The sequence below is a fragment of the Egretta garzetta genome, unplaced genomic scaffold (genome assembly GCF_000687185.1).
Source record: "Egretta garzetta isolate BGI_Z169 unplaced genomic scaffold, ASM68718v1 scaffold792, whole genome shotgun sequence".
NCBI classification, from domain to species: domain Eukaryota; kingdom Metazoa; phylum Chordata; class Aves; order Pelecaniformes; family Ardeidae; genus Egretta; species Egretta garzetta.
In genome coordinates, this window is record NW_009258950.1 from 438,176 (window position 1) to 460,080 (window position 21,905).

At 45.2% G+C, this 21,905-nt stretch overlaps 1 protein-coding gene across 1 annotated transcript in view; it reads right to left on the minus strand.

The window, feature by feature from the left end:
- Positions 1 to 18,113: 18,113 nt before the first annotated feature.
- WIF1 (WNT inhibitory factor 1) overlaps positions 18,114 to 21,905 on the minus strand; it is a 38,905-nt gene continuing 35,113 nt past the window's right edge. Inside the window, exons 7-9 of the mRNA XM_009634301.2 lie at positions 21,220 to 21,315; positions 20,498 to 20,593; positions 18,114 to 18,235 (exon numbers count right to left, since the gene is read on the minus strand). Coding sequence (XP_009632596.2) covers positions 18,114 to 18,235; positions 20,498 to 20,593; positions 21,220 to 21,315 — 314 coding nt within the window. The remainder of the gene's footprint in view (positions 18,236 to 20,497; positions 20,594 to 21,219; positions 21,316 to 21,905) is intronic.

Sequence of the window (21,905 nt, forward strand, 5' to 3'; positions counted from 1 at the left end):
ACAGCCTCAGAACTGGATGCTTGCAGGTGAAATCCCTAAAAACCAATCCAAGTGCTTTTTCAAGCACTTAGGATTTACCTGGGGATCAGTAAAGCATCTCCCCTCATCTTTGATGTCCTGAGCTACTCTGAGTTTTAAGGTCGGGAAGGATGTACAGAGCTGTGTGGATCCTACTCAGTTAGTAAGCTGCTTGACTCTTGGATGCCAAGTGCCATATTCACTTCACAGATCCCATCCTAAATCTCTTATGCATCTAGCCTTTAACCCCAAATTTAGGTGCTCGGTTAACTCCTTCCTCAGCAGCTGAAATGAAGCAACTCGTCCTGTAGCCTCCGGTCCCACAACTGTTTGTATGGCACTAAACGGCCACCAGTACCAATCCCACGTGCCACCAGCACCCGTGCACAGCCTGGGCACCCACCACCGCTCCCCCGCCCCTTTTAGACTTTCTGGACTTTGGCTGGATCCGGGAGCTCTGTGCAGCCGTGAACCTGTGTCTGATGCCAATATCTTGACTGCTTTGCCAGTGCTAACGAGAAGGAATCTAAATGTTTCAGGAGACTTATAGCTGTAGAAATAAGGTGGCACGCCAATCTGAAGCTGACAATGGACCACTGTGTTTATCCAGTCCCTTGAGAAGTCTATCCAAATAATTTGAGAGCTAAGAATGAATGCTTCTGAGCATTTTCATAGCCGCAGAACAATTTTAGCATCTTCTTAATTGCATATTTTGCAGGAACATTTGCTTTTGGCTCAGGAAAAGACCACAGAATGCAGTGTTTGTTATTGATGACGTAGCCCTGTTGTCCTGGGTGCCGTACTTCAGAAGGGAGATGCTTCTCAAAACAGTTTGCAGTCAAATTCTGACCTTCCAGCCACCTGATGTCTGGTGACTGCCCTCACATAGGATGTTGCAGGCTTTGAGGATTTGCTTGTTCAAGGCCTGAATGGGCAAATCTAGGTGTGTGACAGTCAATAATTATCCTTGATTTACAGATAGAGATTTACTAAGTTCCTTGCCCAAGTTCACTATCAAAGTTTGCACAAGAGCAAAGCGCCAAACCCAGGGCTCTTCACTTCAGTGTCACCACCACAGTCATTTGGTTCTTATTAAAATTTCAGTGCATGGCAAAGTCAATGCACGGAGCACAACATTGCTTGATTTTGCGATGCTGGATTCAGTTTAGTACATTGACTCCTATGGTGGCTTTTCCGTTATTCAGGGGAAAAAGTGAGCTAAAAGCCTACGCTGTTTCTTATAGCAAAGGTTTTTAGAACAGCAAGGGGTGTGGGGGGATTTTTTTTCCTTTTAAATCATATTGGTGAGACCCATCTGGCAAAGTTTGACGTACACACTTACCTTCTGTCCGTGGCAGATGCCTTAAAACTAGTTAATACAAGCACAGCCCTGCTGAGCCTGGACCCACAGTTGTAAAGGGTGACTTACAAGATTATGGCTTGAAGGTATATGGTTCCTTTGATCTTGTAAATTCTACAGGAGGTTATGGAAGGAAACCTTTGACTTCAGGAATTCTGTTATTAAGGTATTCAAATTATTTCCTGTTTGTTGTTTTGGTTGGGGTTGGGTTTGGGGTTTTTTTAATAATTGTAAGAAAAGGATGTTCTGAGTGGGGATCAAAATAGATAGAAACCCTACTTACTGCTCCAAAGAACTAGAAGAGGCCAGGTTCTTGTGCAGTCAGACCTACTCTGTGAGCGTGGCTTGACTGATTTAACTTGAAAACAATAATGCACGCAAATAAGAACCTGCACTCCTTCCCCTAGGGTTTCCTGCCCTGATCTCTTGCTTGAAGAGACAATTCACATTTTTCATCTCTCTTAGAACAAATTAGGCCCACATGCCAGCATGACTTCGTGATTATGTAGTAATTACTTTGAATATTTATGCAGGAGTTCAGTAGATAAGCTTAGGGTGAGTCATCAGAAGGATTTTATATTCCTGCAAAGTTTAGTCCCTAACTCCTGCTTAAAAACTTCATTTAGTTGTTACTGAAATGGCTTCTGCTCAGCTTGTATTTCTTCAAGGTTTTTGTGCTATGTGCATAATTTTTCTTGCTGCAAATGACAGCTTTATGTGCCTTTCAATCAGTGTTTGAATAACTCTTCTATTTGCATGCGTTAAGGCTGTGTTTTATTTGAGAGCCACAAACTTTATCTCGGTGTGTTTAAAGGTGGATGTTAAATCACAGAAATAAGATCTGAATTAAAAGAAAGAGTAAATTTGAGTTAAAATGTAAGATGTTGGCTTTCTATCACTCTCCATGTTAAGGCAAACAAAATTTATCTGTCTGTTTTGTTCACTTCAGTCTTTCTGACGTAATTGCTGTTTGTTTTATTTTCTTAAAAAGATGCAAGACCACATTTGTATCTTCTAAATCCTTTTTTCCGTGTCTCTTCAAATAAGTAAGAATTTGTAAATGATTTCAGATTACTTTGCTTTTTTTGCAATTAAATGTCAGTTTTTCTTTCCACCTCAACTCTATTCTGATATATCAGCCGAAGGACTGGAATGACTGCGAAAGGTTATCTCTGCTTTTGTGCAGTGAAAAAGTCCTGTTCCTTTGATTTTTTTTTTTCCCCAGAGTATAACTGCTACATACCTGTTAATCAAATATGCATGCCTGTTTTGCATCTGTCTACTGCTGTCACCATGTACTGCTAAATTACTGACCCTGCATTTCTGTTTTCCTAAACAACGTCTTTTTTTCGGTCAGGTTTTTGTGGCAGAGCTTGCACACAAAACGTCTCGGACTAGGTGCCACGTGGCAAGTGCTTTCTCTTCTCTCTGTGCTGAGGAGAGCTCTGCTCTTGAACTCATGCCTGTAGCTGTTCAAGATGAGAAATGGGGATTTCACATGCTTGACTGCAGCAGAAGAAGCCTAAACTGGTTCCTTCCAAAAGCCGAAAGCATGTGCTCCTGCTCTTGCCCTAGTGAGCTTGTCTGTGGCAAGTGTTCAAGGGAACTATCTTTGGCTAGTCCTTCTGTTTTATTTTTTGACCGGTCTACTCTGTTTTCTTTCTCAATTTCCTTTGTTTTCTCACATCTGTTTTTCTCTTTTCTGCGCTTGCTTTCTGTGTCCTTATATTCCTGTGACATCTCTTATTTTCTCTTTTTTCCTTGTCCTTTTCAACTATATTTTCTTTCCCTTTCTCTCCTCCCTCCCTTTCTTTCCTTCCTGTTGTTCCTTGCCATCCCCCAAACCTGTCTTGTTCTGGTTTTTGTACCCCCACACCTACTCCCTTCAGCCTGCTCTGCTGCTGTAGTTGGCAGTCAATTCCTGTCAGGCAGCCCAGCCAAAATTTCAGCTAAAGATGGACTTAAAAAAATTCTTTTTAATTTTTTTTTTTTTTAAACCAACTGGACTAGTAATAATTGCAGTTTGTTGCACATTCTCGGTGGGAAATGTTTTGTGAGTAAATCTCAGTCAATCATAATCTGGCACTGGAATAAGCACCTTGTTTAGTCTAGGAGCACTAAATAAATTGGCCTTACATCTTTGCTTTCAAGCTGTCTTTGAGCCCTGTTGTGTAATTTCCATTTGCATGCCAGAGGGATTGCGTAGGGGTGCTACTCAGATCAAAGTTGCATTCATCTGGGCTTGGGTGTATTAGCTGTAATTAGTAATGTAATTTTAGGAGACAATGCCACATTTGTAGGATGAACTGAAACTACAGCAGCACTCTAGCAGAAAAGTAATGTTGATGAAGTCTGTTCCTCTCCCAGTAGCACAGACTAATTGTGGTGGGAGGTATTTATATTATACGCACAAAACCCCCTGACATATTTCCAAACTAACATGAAATACTAACAGAAATGGAGGTATTTTAGTACTGTGGCTCTCACCAGGCGGGAGGAAAGCACTGCAAGGAGAGGTTATTTGCTTTGTGTGCAAAGGGGAAGGAGAGGTGAGTGACCACCAGCCAGAGGGAAAGGCAGGAGGGTTTGGGGTGGTATTTCAGGTTCCTGCCTGTCTTCTCATTCATTTGTTGCTGCTCTTCCCCTTCCAAGGACAGTCCTGCTTGGACATTTCCTTTGGTTCTGAGGTGAAAAGAATGCCAAGCCAGCAACCCTTGATATCACCTGTCCCTTCTTTAAAAAAAATTCAAGTGTTAGACGTTTTGGTAGGCAATTTTTTTTGCCCTACTACCTCATGTTGGTCTTGTTTCCATCCTCTTTCCTCCTTTTCCTGCTCTGATCCAGTGTCCAGCAGGGGTGATGGCAACAGACCCTGAGGAAAGTGCAGTCCCAAGGATTACGGCCTTTGTAAAGTATGGCCATGTGTGAAGCAGGTCATTAATGATGATTGCAGACCATGGTGAATCATGGTCAAATTGTGTCTTAAGCTTACAATGCTGTTTATAAATAGAAAGGTATCCAATAAAGGATGTCACTTGGTCATGCACATCTGAGAGGCTAAATTGTTCTGAATTCTACATGTCTTCAGGTAAGGGTATGGTAAAAAAGTTTTGGCTTGAGCACTTCAGGTCATGCTTGTGCATCCCAAGAACTGAACTGTGATGTATCTTTAAAAAAGAAAACAGGTCTGAGGGAATCGCTCCTGTCGGACTTGTCTGACATGGATAGTTTCATCTGTTGTCTCAAACCTACCATCTCCACGTGATGTGTGGAACTAGCACATAGACAGTAGGTACAGTGCATACCTGCCTGTGATCTTATTACAGATCCCAGACATCCCTGTTGGTGTCCCTTCATCAAGGGCCATTACAGAATGATGGGGTAATTCAGGTTGGGAGGCACCAAAGGAGATCGCCTGGTCCAAATCCCTGCTCAGAGCAGGGCCAGGTGGGAGCTGCATCAGGCTGCAGAGGGCTATGTCTGGGCAAGTGTGAACACCCACACGGATGGGGGCCCCGTTCCTTCCCTGAACATCTGGTCCAGTGCTTGACCATCACCATGGTAAATCCTTTTCCCCCCCCTTTTACTCAACTGGAATATCCTTGTTGCAGCTGATGTCTGCTGCTTCCTTTTGTGTCACTGTGCACCTCCTGGAAGACTCTGGCTCCATCTTCTCTAAACCTTCCCTTTAGGTATGCCTGTTGTAAAGACAGCAAGGAAGGAAGAACAAAAGCAAGGAAGGGAAAATGCTGCGTGTTGCTTAAACCTGGTAACGAGACACACTGCTAAAGCAGGGGCAGTACTAATGACTGTGAAAATCCCTACAGAGGGGTCCAGATCACCCTGGATGGCTCCTGTTCTTGTAAAAGACCAGCATGAGAAGGCAGTGGAAACATCCTGTTTACAGAGATGTAACTGGGATTAGACTGGAAGAGGGAAGGAGAAGTTGCTCTGGTTTAATACACAAACCACTTTTTAAAATGGGTATATTTACTTAGTGCAAATGTGCTTGTGGACGGGGCTTTTGCTCTCTCTTGAACGCATGCAATGTAACATAAAGATGAAAATATATTGGACTGATGTTCTTCCCTGACTCTGGAAGAAAGTATGGAAAAAAGAAAAGGAACTAAGAAAAATGATTATTATTAAAAATCAGCTTTCCTAAGTAGAAAAAGTTACAATTTACTACTTCTTGTATACAGTTGCATTACTGTACCAATGTGAAACTAATTTAATTGCAGTAATGTTTTAATACACTTCTTGGTTTGGAATTTATATTTCCAGTTGTAGGTTTTCAATTCAAAAGTCCGACACTTGGCTTTTAAAAAATATATTGTATCTCGTGATTGTTGCTTAGTAAGGTTTACTACTCAATTATAAACAACATTTTCCTTCTGCAATGGCTCACTGGTGGTAGAGGTATTTATGTAAGCCAGGCAATTTGGAACTTGCTCAGGGTCTGCAGTAAAATGCTCAGCGAAATGGTTTTGATAGTAAAAGGAACCTTTCTTTTTTATTTTTTTTTTTTAATTTTTAAATGGGTAGGTCACAATGGTGGCTGAGAAATCTTTGTTGTTCCCTTCTCTCCCATCAGCAACACTCATAGCCAGGCTGAATAAATCCTTCGACAGCATTCTTTGCTCGTGGCCGTTTGATGTTGTTCCAGCAGCTTCAAACACAGGAGGCATCCAAACTGCTGGGAGTCAAAAAGGCTGAAACTCCACTGTCGCGGGAGCCCCAAACAGTGGCGGGGCAGCCCAGCGGTGCCTCGCAGCACCAAAGATGCAGACACGCCGAGTCCTTCTGCTCTCCTGCTCTGCAACGTGGCAGCATTTGGAGCGTCTTGCCTAGAGGTTGGGACTGCTGTGGGCCCAGCAGGGTGGTGGCAGGGAGCCGCGGATGGGGCCACAGAGGGACCGTCTGAGGGTAGCTGCTGGAAGGAATGACAGTGACATGTGTGCCCTGGCTCTGTTGAAATGAGTGGTAATGTTGAAACCAAAGCCTCTGCTTACTGCACCACACTAACGGGTCCAGCTGCCAGAATAAGGTGGAGAAGGTGAAAGCAGAAACTCAGGGGCCCCTGGAGCAGGGTCATGTTGGCACTGCTGTGCTCATGAGATTCTTACTTCAGGTGGTGTCTTGGGGATGTATGGTTTTTGTGGGTTTTGCTTTAGTTCAGAAGCTGGTTCCTAATGTCACTAAACCCAGAGGTGTGGCACCCCGGTGGCTGTGAACACAGGCTCTGCCTACTCAGAAGCTGCGGCCAAGAAATGTGGGTGGCTGGAGAGGGCAAGGCCAGCAGAAGAGATAGGCAGCCTGCTGGCCATGAGCGCCTTTCCTGGACAGAAGGTGATACCTCTGCACAGTGTTGACTATTTGCGAGTATGGTATCTCCTTCTGCGGCAGGAGGTCCTGGGGAGTCCAGCTTGGTGGGCAAGCAGGCAGCTGGATGCTCCAGCATCAACGCCATCGCCTCTTTCCAAGCCCTAGGCTGGCTACAGCACACCAATGTCCCCACAGACCAGGGCTTTCTCTCTGATGGCTGTGCAAGTGAGAAGCTGTTAGTGACTATAACACATAACTGGCATTTCAGTGCCAGGGTAAATCAGCAAGTGCCTGTTGTCCCTCCTGCCAGCAGCAGTGTCTGCTCACAGCTCCCACGATGGCCCCTGCAGGTCTCCCTTTAACAGTTGTCATCTTCTGCCTGCCCAGAGCTCGATTTCCTTCAGCCTTTGGCTTTCTCCTTGGCTTGGTCCCCTTTGACTTCAGAATATGGCTTGCATTCTTTAGCATATACTAAGCCAAACTGACTGGATGCTGGGTGAGGGTACTTTCTGAATAGAGTGACTTGGGAGTTTTCAATGAAATGGCTCTTGTAGAAAATGCTGATTTGTCAAAATCAACTTTTTTTCCCCTGTAAGAATGTATTTTAGTCAAACTGTCAAAAGGCAGCATTTCTTGAAACCCAGAAGAAATAAAGCAGACCTTCCCCAAGATGTGGAGAATTAAAGATTGAGTGTGAAAAGTGTTGTCAGTTTTTTGCTGTTCATCCCAGATTTCTTCATCCTTCATTCCTGCACCGTGGGAGCGGGGGAAGTGTGCGAGGTTTGCTACTGCCCCACTGAACTGTGGTGTGGACAGGCTTTGTCTTTCCCAGCTAGCATTCCGTCACCTTTCAGGAGAATGACATTCATTTTAACAACACAAAATCCCAAGTAAAAAAACCTCAAATAATTTAGAGGAAACCACCACAGAGGTATACAGTATCCAGTTGAAGACCTTGCTGAAAACCGAACAGATTATGCTTGTTATATGTGGTTAAACTGGGCCATTAATGTTGAAACTGTTCAAAACACAAAATAAATTCTGATTTTCTTCTGTCAGAGTTTGTGGTTCGGTGTTCACACATTCTAGGCTCCAGTTAAATGATTTACTGTACAATTTAATGCCTTTCAGCTGTCACTCGCACAAAAAGATCCCTTGAATGATCTGCCAGCAAGTGAAGGCAACACTTGTCCAGGGTGGAGTTTGGCCAGGACTGGAAAACCCAACGTGCCAAGATACGCAGGAGCAATCATGCAGCCCACTGTGGCCCACACTTGGTACCCAGGAAAGTGAAGGCCACATGGCAGTGACCATATCTGCAAAACCACTTCATTTAAAATATACCAAGACATTCACCCTGCTGTGGGGCTTTTGCGAGTAGCTGCCTCTACAAAGGCTTGTATCGCAGGCTTGCTGCTATTCTTTCTCTTCCTTTTGAAATGTCTCTGTTCCTGATCTTTAAGTGGCGTAAACTTTTGAAGTTTTTCTCAAAACTCCTTCAAAATACCTTTTTAAAATCCCAGTTCTCACACAGCCACAGGGTGAAGAGAAGCAGTTGCCATGGGACGGCGAAAAATGTACTTCAGGAGCAAGGAAGGAAATAAAAAAGCCACAGCTCTTTGGAAATCACACATTTTAGGGTCTGACATGGCCCTGAGTTCTTTGCTTTGTCACTAGTTGAAGTTGTAACATGATTCTTATGGACCAAATATTGGTGTATGAACTGCACCTAGCTGGGACTTCAGTCACTAATGAGCTTCATCCATATCTGGACTGAAACTGTAGAGAGGCACTCGCTCAGTGTGGAAAGGACCAGAACCTCATCTGATCATTTCTACATCGAGCCTGCAACTTCATTTTTAACTAATAGCGTATCTTTTAGAAGGTCCTGCTTTTAAGACACAGCTGATGAAGAATCTGCCGCAGTCCCAGGTGATATCTAACGGTTACCTAATTCGCTCTTAAAAACATGTACCCTGGATCCAGTCTGAAATTTATTTAGATCCAATCTTTCAGGCCCAGCAGGTATTTTTGTAAAAGGGAGGTGGTCCCGCGAGTAGCTGAAGACCGTGGCTGAGATACTTTTTAAAGACTTCCTCACTTCTGCTGATCTGGTGGAGAGCGGGTTGAGCTTACTTATGCAGCAGAAACCCGCTTTTTTCTGGTGAGGATGGTGTGTGGGGTGAAGGAAAGACCTCTCTTCTAGCAGCAGGGAGAGATTTGGGCAGCTCAGCCAGTTCTCTTGAATCGTGTTCAAGTCTCTTACTCTTCGACACACTATTCTGAATAGCTCTTGCTGCTTTCTTCTTGATTCTCATAAATTTTCTAAGATCCCTTTTGCAATATGGATACTGGAAGCAGACACTTTTTTTTTTTTTTTCTGGAACTAGTGCTACACCTCTTTAATAACAACATCTGTTTAGGATCTTTAATTCTGTCTGTCGTAGATAGTTACATCAACATCACTGCAAGGTCCTCTCTTGCCTTTTCATGTGAGCGATGGTTCGGTACTGTCTGGAAGGGAAGAGAGCCACTGTCAGCTCCTCATTGCTGCTCCCTTCTGTACCTCGATGGGTAACTCAGCTGGGAGAGCCCTGCTTAACTGGGAAAAGCAGGCAGGATCAAACAGCTCATGATGCCCTTAAGTCTGGGACATCATCTCCAGGGCTTGGCTAACACAGCTGACCCAGAATGGCCTCAAAGTCAAATCAACCTGCATGCATTCAGCAGAATTTACTTCCAGGCTCCAAATACGTTCCATAAAGAGCCAAGTGAAGTTTGTGCCATGCAGCTCTGTGTTCAGATCCCAAGGGGTGAGGCAGCAGCTTTATAGCCGCATGCCGTTTTCACATCAAAACTATTCACCTCTGATAACAACTTCAGAGATGAAATAACACTGTTGCTTCGCTGTTTATAAGAGGAGGAAGGCTGAGTGGGGCGTTACACAATGGATAGGAAGGTGGCATTAATAACGGATGAGGTTATAATTACTGTAAATTGCTTGCAAAGTTTTTAAAAGATCCCCTCTCCCTTCATTTCAAAGGGACATTCATTGGCTTGTCTTTTAGGGGCCTTACTTGTTGTGCTGGGTACGACGGACAAAGCATACCTCCCAATTAGCCACTTTTTCCCTTGTAATTATCCCCTCTCTATTTTCTGGGATGCTGAAGTGGACACATACAAAAGGAATGGTTTTTGCTAGGAGAGGAAGCAGAGTTAAAAAGAAATGTGGGATTCTGCATTCCTCTTTCCATCAAGATGTTGTGTTCAGCAGATCTTTTTCTTTTATCTTAAACTCTTCCAGATCTACCTTTGTGGTAGATATGAGAGTACTGCAGTGTAGTCAGAGCTGTGGCATGAGGACATGTCAAATCCACTTAAAAAGTGAGCAGGAATCTAAATATTTAACTACCCTCCTGGCTCTTTTCAGGTATTCTCTGTACTTAACAACTCACCTGTTTTACTTTGGTGTTTGTGTTACTCATTTGCTTCAGAGAAGACTGTTCCCAAACAGAACGGACTCGTCCAAGTGATCAAAACCTATTTCAGTCAAAATACTAACCAAGCCTTTTTCTTATTGTCCTCCAGATCCCCAAGGAAACGTCACATCCAAGGCATTCTGCTGGCCACATGGTTGCGGCTCCTCTTGCTTGTGGGTGGTCCACAAGGTGTTCAGAAATGCTGTGGTACTGTTGTACTGGCAGGGACAAGTGCAGGGTCAAACACGGCGTTACTGCAGTATTGAATGGCTTCTCAAAATAGGCCAGAAGTAGGGAATTCTGAACAAACGCAATCCATGTGGATTTTCAGTTACTTGGGGTCTATTTGACTTTTTGTTTGTTTGTTTGTTTAAGTTACTGAGTTTTAACTCAAACCAAAGAAAGGGAGTAGTAGTAGAGGGGAAAAACCTAAATCAAATATTTGATGAAAGTCTGGGAGAGCTGGGGTTGTTCAGCCTTTAGAAGAGAAGACTCCAAGGAGATCTTATTGTGGCCTTTCAATATATAAAGGGGGCTTACAAAAAAGATGGAGAGAAACTTTACCAGGTCCTGTAGTGACAGGACAAGGGGCAATGGTTTTAAACTGAAAGAGAGTAGGTTTAGATTGGATATAAGGAAGAAATTTGCTACTGTGAGGGTAGTGAGACACTGGAACAGGTTGCCTGCAGAAGCTGTGGTTGTCCCATCCCTGGCAGTGTTCAAGGTCAGGTTGGACGGGGCTTTGAGCAACCCGATGTAGCGAAAGATGTCCCTGCCCATGGAGGAGGATTGGACTAGATGATCTTTAAAGGTCCCTTCCAACCCAAACCATTCTGTGATTCTGTATTACTAAATCATACATGGTAAAGATGTTCAGGAACAGCTGCAGAGATGCACAGGGCTTATGGTGATCCCAGTTTCAGCTCCTTGGTGGCAATAAAAATGCCTTTGCTTCCAGAGGGTCAGTGCACCCACCTCGCCTGGGGTTGCCCCCCTACCCCAACACCAGCTGGTGGATTTCCTCCGGGCTTGGGGAAGTTCCTACTCCTGCTGATCTCAAAGGTCCTGAAACCCACTTCTCCCTGGAAAACCCTCACACCTCGTTGTTAAGTGGATTGGTGTAACTTGCGACATCTGAAACCCTCAGGAGCTCTGGTGATTTTTGGGGTGGGAGAAAGTGTCAAACCAGGTCAACATTTCAGCTGCATTTCAAACAGTTGATTCTTTTTAAGAATAAGCCTTGGAGGTGGAACTATTGCTACTGAATCACTGTCTTATAACTGATAAAGTGAGGCAGTACAGTCAATACCAAGTTTCTGGCTTAGAAAACACCCTCTTTACTGGGTTGTAACCATAGAAGGGGAGAAATCTTTACTCCTTTACATAATAAAGTGGTTTAAAAAATTGACTCGAACTGTGCTGAGCATTCACTTAACTTTTTTAATAGTGGCACCATCTGGGAGACGTATAGGTGTGGCAGTCACTCTCCAGATAGACCAGGGGAGAGGCGGTACACACAGCGATCACCCTCTTGCTGAAGTGTGGATTTGTGCATACTGAAAACAGCCAGGACTTTAACCAAGCACTCTGACTTTCAGCTGGATTAGCCTAATTTGAAGCAAGCCAGAGTCCAGCACACAAGGAGTTCCCATAGTAGGCAAGTTGTCCAACAAAGTCTGGTAATCAGTAGTATGAGGACTGGGGAAAATGCCAGCCCAGGGTTGTGGTGGGCTCCGTTTGGCAAGCCTCCTGCAAGCCAGGCGTGATGGCTAACACAGAAGGTGCTGAAATGTGATGCATGAGGTGTAAACAGAGTGGGGTGGCCTTTCCAAATACTGCCTGCTGGAGAATTAACGGAGTCCTGCGGGTCCTTGCCTATGTGTGAGGCTCTCTGGGGTCTCTGGGCAGGCAAGAAGGAGCCCGCTGGTTAGGGGATGTGTATCTGCATGTGACTGGCTTAGGAACAGCGCACCAAGCACTTCATATGTGATATGCAAGTCTTGGACTTTTATAGGAATTGCTGGTAGGAAGAGCTGTATTGAAATGGAAATGGAATGGAAACTAGGAATTATGAAGTGAAAGGAAGAAACCAGGTGTGCTATTGTAGGTGGTAAGTTGGCAATAATGAACAGTTGGGCTCTCAGTAGTGTCCTTAATTTTTTTCTAGACCCTTACAGGTTTCATGAGGTGGTTCCCATGAAACTGATGGGGAATATGGGAGGAGATAAAGAGTTTGTATCTGTTTGTCCTAGAGTGGTGGTGAACACCCCAGCGAGGGGAGTGTGGGCAGCATGCAGGGAAGCCCCAGGGAGGCTGCACATGGAGAGGCCCTGAGGAGCTGCACCGTCACAGTGTGCACAGGCAGAAGCTGGCAGCCTTTGGGGACACAGGGGTCCTCGTATAGTAAGGACACCACTGGGGCATATACCTGCCTGCTGGGGGGAGCCGCATAGGGTTTACAGAGCCAGCTGGCTCTGGCTGCTCTCAGTGTTTGACTTTCCAATGCAAATCGTGTTCTTTCAGTGCAGGGTGTTACATGTAAGAAGTTGTAACCCAGGGCACAGGATGGTCCGGATGATGAATAGGAGCACCTTTCTTGCAAGCCAAAGATGCCACCCCAAAAGGGGGGGGTGTCTGTATATGTAGAGTGGGCATGGCTAGAAGGAGCCTGGGGAAGAGTGGTGCCTGGGTGCGGTGATTCTGGATCTGTATCCTTAATCCTGCAGATGCAATGGGTGGGGTGTATTAGGAAACAGTCACTGAAGGACTGTGCTGCAGATACTGCAGGGTTTTTTTTCTGGAAGCACAGGCTGATAGGATGTCACGTTGGGCAGAGCAGGAGGAGGCAAAGGCGGGTGCGTGACTCAACCCAAATACATCCCTTGCAAAACCCGGTGGTACAAGAAACATCAACCTGCAGTTTGATTTTGCAACCACTTAACTCTTCAGCACAAGTGGTCGGTGTGCTACTTGCCCGTCGCATCCATTACACGTGGGAGCTGCATAAGCAGGGACGCAGCAGGAAGGTATCTGAGAACCCATCGCCGTGCTGAGTGGGTTTATGGGGCAGCACACCCACTGGAGCTGCTCTTCGCATGACACACTGGTTTCGTGCTCTGCTTTTCAGGCACGGTGGGGCATGTTGAGGCAACATACAGTGTGAATGTTGTCACTGCAACTCTGAGCTGACACCTCGTTTACCCAATAAAAGTCTGCTTGGACTGCAAATAGCCAAAACATATTTTGGAAGCACTGCTGGTCTTGAGCACACACCTTTTTCCTTCTCCTGGGACATTTAGGCTTTCGATTTAGACTCCCTGACAAATATTTAAATGGTTCTGAAGAGAAGCAAGGCTTTAAAGAGGTGTTTCTCTACGGTTTCTCTTTCTGGGTTCTGCAGGGCCCCATTCACCACCGGTTGTGGGCAGCCTCGCCTCCTCCTCTGCCCAGGCTGTCCCCAGGTAGCACCAGCAAGGCCACATACTGAAGCCAGTGCTAAGTTTCACTGTCATTTTGGGGCACATGTGCCCAGAAGCAGCTGGTCACCAAGTGTGCCTGACATTTGAGCTTATCCCTGTAGACCAGGTTGGAGGAGAGAGGTCCCTTCTGCAAAGTATGTGCTTAAAGCACAGGCTGGCCCCTCCTCCTTCCCCGGCCATAAGATCCTCAAAGGATACACGAAGAAAGAAAGTGTTAGAAAGGACTTGTGACAAAGTCCCTCATAAACAACTGAGCTGCTTATGAGCTGTGGCTTGCCCAGACAGGGTTTGTGTACTAAACCCTCTGAATTCACATTTCCATGGAAAGATTTGTGCAACAAGGCCGTTCCTGTCCTCTGATGGGCTATGTGGAAAGGGACTAAAACACAATTTCTGTAATTAGTATAAATAATAGAATATGTTGTTCTAAGCCAAAAATACAGAGTGTAGTTTTTTTTCTAGCTAACTTTAAATTGTGATGGTTCATTTAAATTAGCATCGTCTGAATGCTGCAAATCTTAGAAAGCCACAGAGGTAAGCAATAACTCTGCTCAGATCTGCATGCATGCATTTTCCAAACCCTGCTGTTCTCCTAACCCGGTTGTTCTGTGCCCAGTTCAGCTTTGCATCATTTTTGAGTGTCAGTGAACTTGCATGGCCGGGCTGGGCAGCTGTCTCCAGATAGGCGCCGAGGAGCATGCAATTTTAGCCGTGCTCCAGCAGGAGCTGGGTGCTGGGAGCCATGCACAAATTACTGGCCTGTAGCCCAGCAGCCACCCCGGCAGACAGCTGCAAGCAAAAGTAAAAAATAACAACTGGGACTCATTTCACTTGAGAATTTTTTTTTAACTTGTTGCTTTTTTGTTTAAAGCATCACATGAGCAAATCTTGCTGGCACAGTTTAGAGCTGGAGAGGGTGTTGCTGGTCTAATCACAGTCTTAAAGTTTGGGTATGGCCAGCTAATCACAGCACCCTGTCACCTCACCAAATGTGAAGTCGTATTCCCACCTGTGGGATTTAGTAGCATTTAATCCCTGTTACAGATGAGAGCACTTTTGGCTAGTGCAGTTTCTCTAGACTTGAGCTGAAATGACTGCAAGACCTGGAGCTGCTGTGAAGCTGGGGCTCTGAGCGACGCCTCGACAGCACCCGATGCAGTGCCCTGGGCAGGGCAGGCACCTGAGCAACCCGGGCCGTTTCAGGCAGCTCCCGCTCTGCTACCGCCAGGTCTCTCCTTAATACTGTGAGTAGGAATTTCTTCCATAGTGGGCAAACTCAGTAGAACAGGTGATGGAGAGAAGTGAGAGGGAGGGAAAGGTAACAAATCTGTCCAGCAGAAACGAAGCTGCAGTGTTTGAACTAATTTCCCACACATATGCCCTGTCCAGTGAGAGGGTGTGATAAATTTTGTAGTTTATTTTTTAATGGCAAAATTACTTCCAACTTTCTACTGGACTTTTTCTGAGGCATTAATGTCTTAGCATTGCCAGATTCACAGACTTTGACTTAAAACTTCTCTGACATGGGGGACTGCCTCTACGCAGGGAACTTTGTGCTCCTGTTGGCATTAAAGGCAAAGTGATGGAAAATTTGCTTGCAGAAAGTTGATGTTATTTAAGAAAAAGAGTAGTGTTAAAGTGTGCACTTCGAGGAATATTTTTTCCTTTTGTAATCTTTCTGACTGTATTCTGACTCGTGATTAATGATCTTTCCTAGAGTCAGTGGTGAAACTCAGAAAACCAAGCAGCAGCATTTAGTGTCTTTGGAACAAGTAGCAAAATAAATTACTCCATATAAAAGAATATGCTTGTTATTTTTAAGGAAGTACTTTCTAAGAAATTGACAGGAGCAGAAAAAGTTCAGCCAAAATATCTGAGGAATTTTAAGTAAGAAATTTCTGTGCTTTTTACTATGGTGTGTGACCAATGGCTCCAGCCAATCCTTGTTACAGAAAGAGCAAAAAGCCAGCAAATGGGACATCCATGCTTATAAACAGCTCCTGGGGCATCCCTAGGGATACAGGGCACACACTTAACACATTTAACCTCAGCCTAATATTAACCTCCTTTTTTCATCGCTTTTAAGGAAAATCTTGAAAAATGTTCTTGTCCTCATCTCCCTGCCCTGGGTTTTCATCACCCAAGTGGCTTCTCCTGTGCCTCAGGCTCCCTGTTTTCCATCCTCTTTCAATTTGAAGGGGGCGCTTTTGGGAGAGCACTACATCAGGGTGGAGGCTGGGCTCCTTTCCTGCCCCACAGCCCACTTTGCTGCCCTTGGTGAAGGGAAAAGCCCAGCTCACACCAGCAGCTGGTGTTTTGCCACCTTGCCTGTAGATACAGCAGATTATCCTTTTTAAAGGAAAGCTGATTTCACCACAGTCAACGACAGCCTTGGTGCGGGGGGAGAGATCCACAGGTTGCCAAGACATAGGCAAGAATATGGGGGCTGCTACGGGGACTGAGGTTTGCTTTTCAAAATCCCCCATGGCACAGCGATGCAGCGTGCACGGAGGCAAGCTGGCTGCAGGTCAGACCCTGTCCCACATTGCCACCCGAGGGCTCCGTGCCCCAGGCACCCCCAGTCCCATAGGAGGGTGGGGAAGTGCTGGGGGTCCCACAGGAGGCATGAGACCGAGGGCTGGGGGACCACCACTTTGGCGCCTGCCTGCCGTACCTGTTAGCACATCCACGCTGAGAAAGCTCCTTCTTCAGCAAACCTGAGCTCTTTTACTGCCATCCTGGGGAAGGGTATCAGGCAAGCGGCCAGACCACCTTGTCTGGGCTGTTTCTCATTATCACCTGGGGTGTGATGGGAGGTGGTTTGGCCCTATCCCTCCTTCCCCAGCTGCGTTTCTGCCTGCACCAGACCCAGGGGGCTGCAGCCATGTGTGGCGATGGGGGTTGGTCTCCCGTCGGGTCAGGCTTGCTGGGCAGCACCTACAGTCCCACTGCATGAAGGGCAACGTAAAAACAGATCCTTAAGAGAGAGCTGTCCTCCTTCTCTCTGGCCTAAGCGAGTCTTTTTACTTGATCTGCGGGTCCATTGACTAAGTAACACCAGCAAGGTCAGGTTAATAAACTAGACTTTTTCCTTTGTAATTCAAAACCTCTCACTCATTAATTTTACCCCCCAAATTCTGTGTTATTTATTTATTATTTATCCCAGATAATATGGTTCCCTGAGCTGCAGTATAGCAAGGGTCAGCAATCATTTGTTGAAGCGGCTGTTGTTCTTCAGCGCAGACAGAAACCTTTTTCCTTGCTTCCTAGCCGCAGCACATCACAAACTGTGTGGCTCTCGACTGTCTCCAGAAGCAGCACCCAAACTTTATACAGTCTGAAGACAACACAACACAGGAGCATCACCCTGGAACAGGAAACATCGCCAGCTCTGGACTGTCACCTGCTTGGGGAGAGGCTCTGAGGAGATCCCGGGTACTGGAGGCACCACGAACAGGGCACCCTGGCTTGGGATGGCCGGCTGGCAGGGCAGGGGGAGAAAGGGGGACGTGGTGGAGGGTAAATACAGGGAGACAAACACCCAGCCTTCAGTGCTATCCCCTCCTTTGCAAAGGCACGAGAAGAAGTTGCTCTTCTGAAATATTTTTCAGAGCTGTGGGGCTAAAAGCAGAGACAGGGAAACCAACCCCACTGGGCCACCATTCTACAAGGGTGCACTAGGAAAGCCATCGTCCCAACCCAGCGCTGGTGAGACCGCAGCAGGCCACACAGAGCAGTTATTCGAAAAACTAAAGCAGCATCTTTATTTTATACATAAACGTCAGTATAAAAAGTTTATTACATAAGAGCTGTTTTGTTTACAATATATTATATTGCTTCAAGCCAATGCAGAAAGTTCATACATTATAGTTCTACTTTGTTTACAATATATTACGTTGGTTAAATGGCACCACTGCAGCATATTTTTAAGACACAGTACTTTGCAAAACTGTAAGGCCAAAAATAACACTGAATTGGATTATTCAGCTTTTAAATTAGGCAACTTATTTATTTATTTTCCTTAGGGAAAAGTCTAAATACACAACAGCAAAAATGTAAAATGCACCTTTCCTTTGTCTTAGGCAAATTAAATCTGTAGTCATTGAAATGATTCAGGTTAGCATCTACGAGGTTTTCTGCTTGAATATTGTTACTTAATTTTTGGAAAATATCTGCAGCTATAGAATCAAAAAAGGAAGTTTAAACATAACTGAAGTATAGTACAAAACACCATCCAAAGCACTGAAAGAAGCAGCCTATATAATCATGCTATAGAAATATTTATAAAACTTAAAAGGAATAGTAAATATCAGCTCAGTGGTTTATAACGAAGCTAATAAAATTCCAGCCGGTAATCTTAACTGTAATGAACAGCGTTTTAACATTCAATCCATGAGAGGTTAATGAAGGCTATGAACTTTGTGTAACACGAACCGTTTCAGATGTTGGAGTTCACCAGATATAATTGGATTCGGGTGGAACATGCCTCTCCTCGGCCTTTTTTGGCAAAGGCGTGTGCTGCCTGTGCTTGCTGCCTGCTGGCCTCAGGGCGCTCAGACCGCTGGCTCCATACCCTGGAAAATTATCCAAATCAAGAGAAAAGAAACCACAGAAGCGGGCTCGCGATCCACTGCTAATATTTCAAGTGGAAACAGTCCCCCACCATTTGAAGAGAGGATTTTGCTCTGCCTTACGCAAGCACTCGCCCCTCTCCGTGCCCCCAGCATGGATGAGGCGCTGCCAGACGGAAAGATGCTCTCGCCTTGCCGGGGAGCCCGGGGGACCACCAGCCCGCCCAGGCTGCCGCTCGGCCCTGGGTTCGCCTGTGCACAACCCACGCCGGGTGGGTGGGAGTCGTGCCCATCTGCCAGCAATGGGCTCTAAAGAGGGGCACAAGCATCTCCCCGGGGAGAATCTGCGCCAGCTACCTGAGCTTGGCTTTGGTTTATGGCTGAATTCAAAGAGAAAGAACAGCAGGAACAATATACACCTGGGGGGCGGGGAAAGGGAGTATGAAACAGGCTTAGTGGAGCTGCTTGGTTGTGGAAAATGAAAACGAACCATAAAAACGGAATTCAAAGTATTATGCTGTAATTATTTATAGTTTCATTTACCCATCTCGTTACCGAAAGCTCAAGGAAATGACGTTGAAAAACCGAGGCCCAGGTTCAATTTTTTTTAACCGCTTCTTTTTAAGAAAACCAAGGAGCCATTGATTCAATGGAGTATGAAGCAAGTCTCTTAAATTAACTATAAATCTCCTCTCAGGGTCAGGAGATGTTTGGTTTTAGTCGAAAAGAGAGAACTGCAGTGCATGCAGACTTGTATGTGCAATTTAAACCCTACACGGGCCCTTAAAATGGGGGTGAATTTTACCCAAACAGCCTATTCTCAGTTTCTTTGCTGAATACAAAGAGATTTTTGCAGTGCTAAAACAGCAGGACTGTACCCAAACTCCAAGTAATTAAGGATGGAAAACCTTGGAGCTGACACTAATATCTGAGTATTGACTCCTCATAACACGGTAGTTATGAGTTTTGGTTTTGTTGTACAGGTAATTACTTCTTTGGGGATGGTCATCCACAGTACACACATTTTTTCACTTGCTATCTGAGTTCTTTATAAGAAGAGTATTACAAGAAGAAAAAGTTCATATTGAACTTATGAAGATCATATTGATTTCCCTTTTTTCTAACCATAACTTATATTAATGGTATTTCTCCTTCAGGGAATGACAGAAATATTTAAACACAGGTCTGCTAGCTGACAGCAGAAAAGTGGACTCCCCAAAACCGATTTTCACAGCATAATCCATTTTAGTTAGAAAATACTCATTTTTTAATCAGACAACTGTATTTATCCTTATATATTTTAATGCCATACAAATCACAGGCACCAACAGCATTTAATAAAAATGAACGTTCAGCTGACGCTGCAATGTAAGGTTCCCATGCCTTATGGCCAATTGGCGGCTTTTATAGCTGCGAATTTTGTCAACTTTTTTATCAGTTGCCACTTAAAACATTAAATCATTAGCTAACAGTGTTTAAGCTAAACATTAATACCTCATAGGAGAATGTACAGCGTGTCTCCTGAAGATCTGCTGTCACAGCGCTATTGCACATGAAAAATAAAATTAAATCTGAAGTTGTTACTGGATATATCCAATTGTATTTCAATTAATTTTCTAGTGCTATTTTAAATCCAGTGAAATGATCAGTTGCCTCGCTGGATGTCAAATGGGTCAATAAGTGCAACGGAAATTCATTTTAAGGACTTTAACTTGGCTTTGGGACAGCATCTTTTGTGGTCTGTGGAGCATGAGTGGGGAAGAGGAGAAAACTTGAAAGTTGGTGAGCATAGATCTTGCATAATTCTTCAAGTTTTTCCCCAAAGTTTCTAAAGGACATTTAATTTTTTTCTAAGTTTTAATCAGCTTTAAAACCTCACAGAGTTTTATTTCTAAAAATGCCTACCCAACATTTTAAAGCCAGCTGACATTACTGAGGAGTGCTGAAGGACTTTAGATCCCTTCCATACCATGGGTGGAAGACACATGAGGTCTTCTAGAAATCTGGCTGATAGCAGATTCTGGAATTTCTAATACAAGGACGATCTTGGTAAAATGTTTTTGAATGATTCTGAGGGGTTCTTTCAAGTAGTGGAAAATCATGGAGTGTTGAAAATCTACGTTTTATTGCTTGGATTAATGATTAGAAAAAATGGAGTGGGGTATCATTAGTGAGGCTGGAAAGGCTCTTGAAGCAGTCATTTTTGTAGGGCATCGGATGCATAAGACCCCCGACACGGACTCTCGGGGTTTGTTGCTCACTTACTTTTATTGCAGTGTCTCCCGTGCCAGCCTTCTTTGCACTGGCATTTGTTGGGCTCAGCACAGGTGCCGTACAGGCCGCAGCCGGGCTCGCAGACAGCTGTAAGAAAGGGAGCGCACACGCCTGACCCCCTGACATCTCATCCAGAGACACGGTTGCACGGTTGCTTTCCCTCCTGTTGTTCCTCATGGTGGGTTGGTCCTGGCACGGGCTGGGGCCCTTGCGGTAAATCTGTGACTTTGCACTGAGTGTGTGCAAAGCCCCAAAACATTCCCCCCCCTCCCGCCACTCCCCTGCAAGGTCTGGCTCAGTCCCTGGCAGGGTGAAGCAGATGGAACAGCAGAGCTGAGCGTGCACCAGAACCAGCGGGAGAGGAGGGCAGCCCCCAGCACCCCCCTCATAAAGTCCTCCCGTTGGATTTCAATGTTGCAATGCACTGACGCTTTCTTAAGCGTTTCTCTATTCCTGAACTGCTGTTACTAAGCCGACACATCCCTGTTTTACAGAAACTCAGAATACAGAAGAAACTGTGGGGAGGCTTTTGTAAAAATACATTTCTGGTTTCATAATTCCCTTAAGTCTGGTGTACGTTGTACGTCCAGGAAGTAAATTAACCTGAAATGCTTTGACGACAAACAAGTAGTGCTGACATTGTGCAAAAAGATACTGTACAGCCAGCTTGACGCTCCTACAACGAGGACTGATGGAGTGGCTTTGGTACTTACGCTTTGAACACAGGTCTCCCTGGTAGCCTTTGGAGCACTTGCATTTATTCTTGCCAGTACATTTGCCTCCATTTCGACAGGGCTGATGGCATTTACCTAGAAACCAAAAGCACAAAAACAATGGTCATAGTCCATTGCACCTACTGGAGACGAGTGTCTGAGAAGCCTGCCTTGTACCCAAAAAACTCATTGGATGCTGGTGAACTATGCTGGTGCGCTATGGATCCGTGTCGTGGTTTAACCCCGGCTGGCAACTGATCCTCACCCAGCCGCTCGCACACTCCCCCTGCAGTGGGGTGGAGGAGAGAACCAGAAGAGTAAAAGTGAGAAAACTCGTGGGCTGAGATAAAGACAGTTTAATAGGGAAAGCAAAAGCTGCACACACAAGCAAAGCAAAGCAAGGAATTCATTCCCTGCTTCCCATCGGCAGGCAGGGGTTCAGCCATCTCCAGGACAGCAGGGCTCCATCACGCCCAATGGTGACTTGGGAAGACAAACGCCATCACTCAAATGTCCCCCTTCCTTCTTCTTCCCCCAGCTTTATGAGCTGAGCATGATGTCATATGGTCTGGAATAGCCCTGTGGCCTCTGTGGGGTCAGCTGTCCTGGCTGTGCCCCCTCCCAGCTCCTTGTGCACCTGGCAGAGCAGGGGAAGCTGGAAAGTCCTTGACTGGTGTAAGCACTGC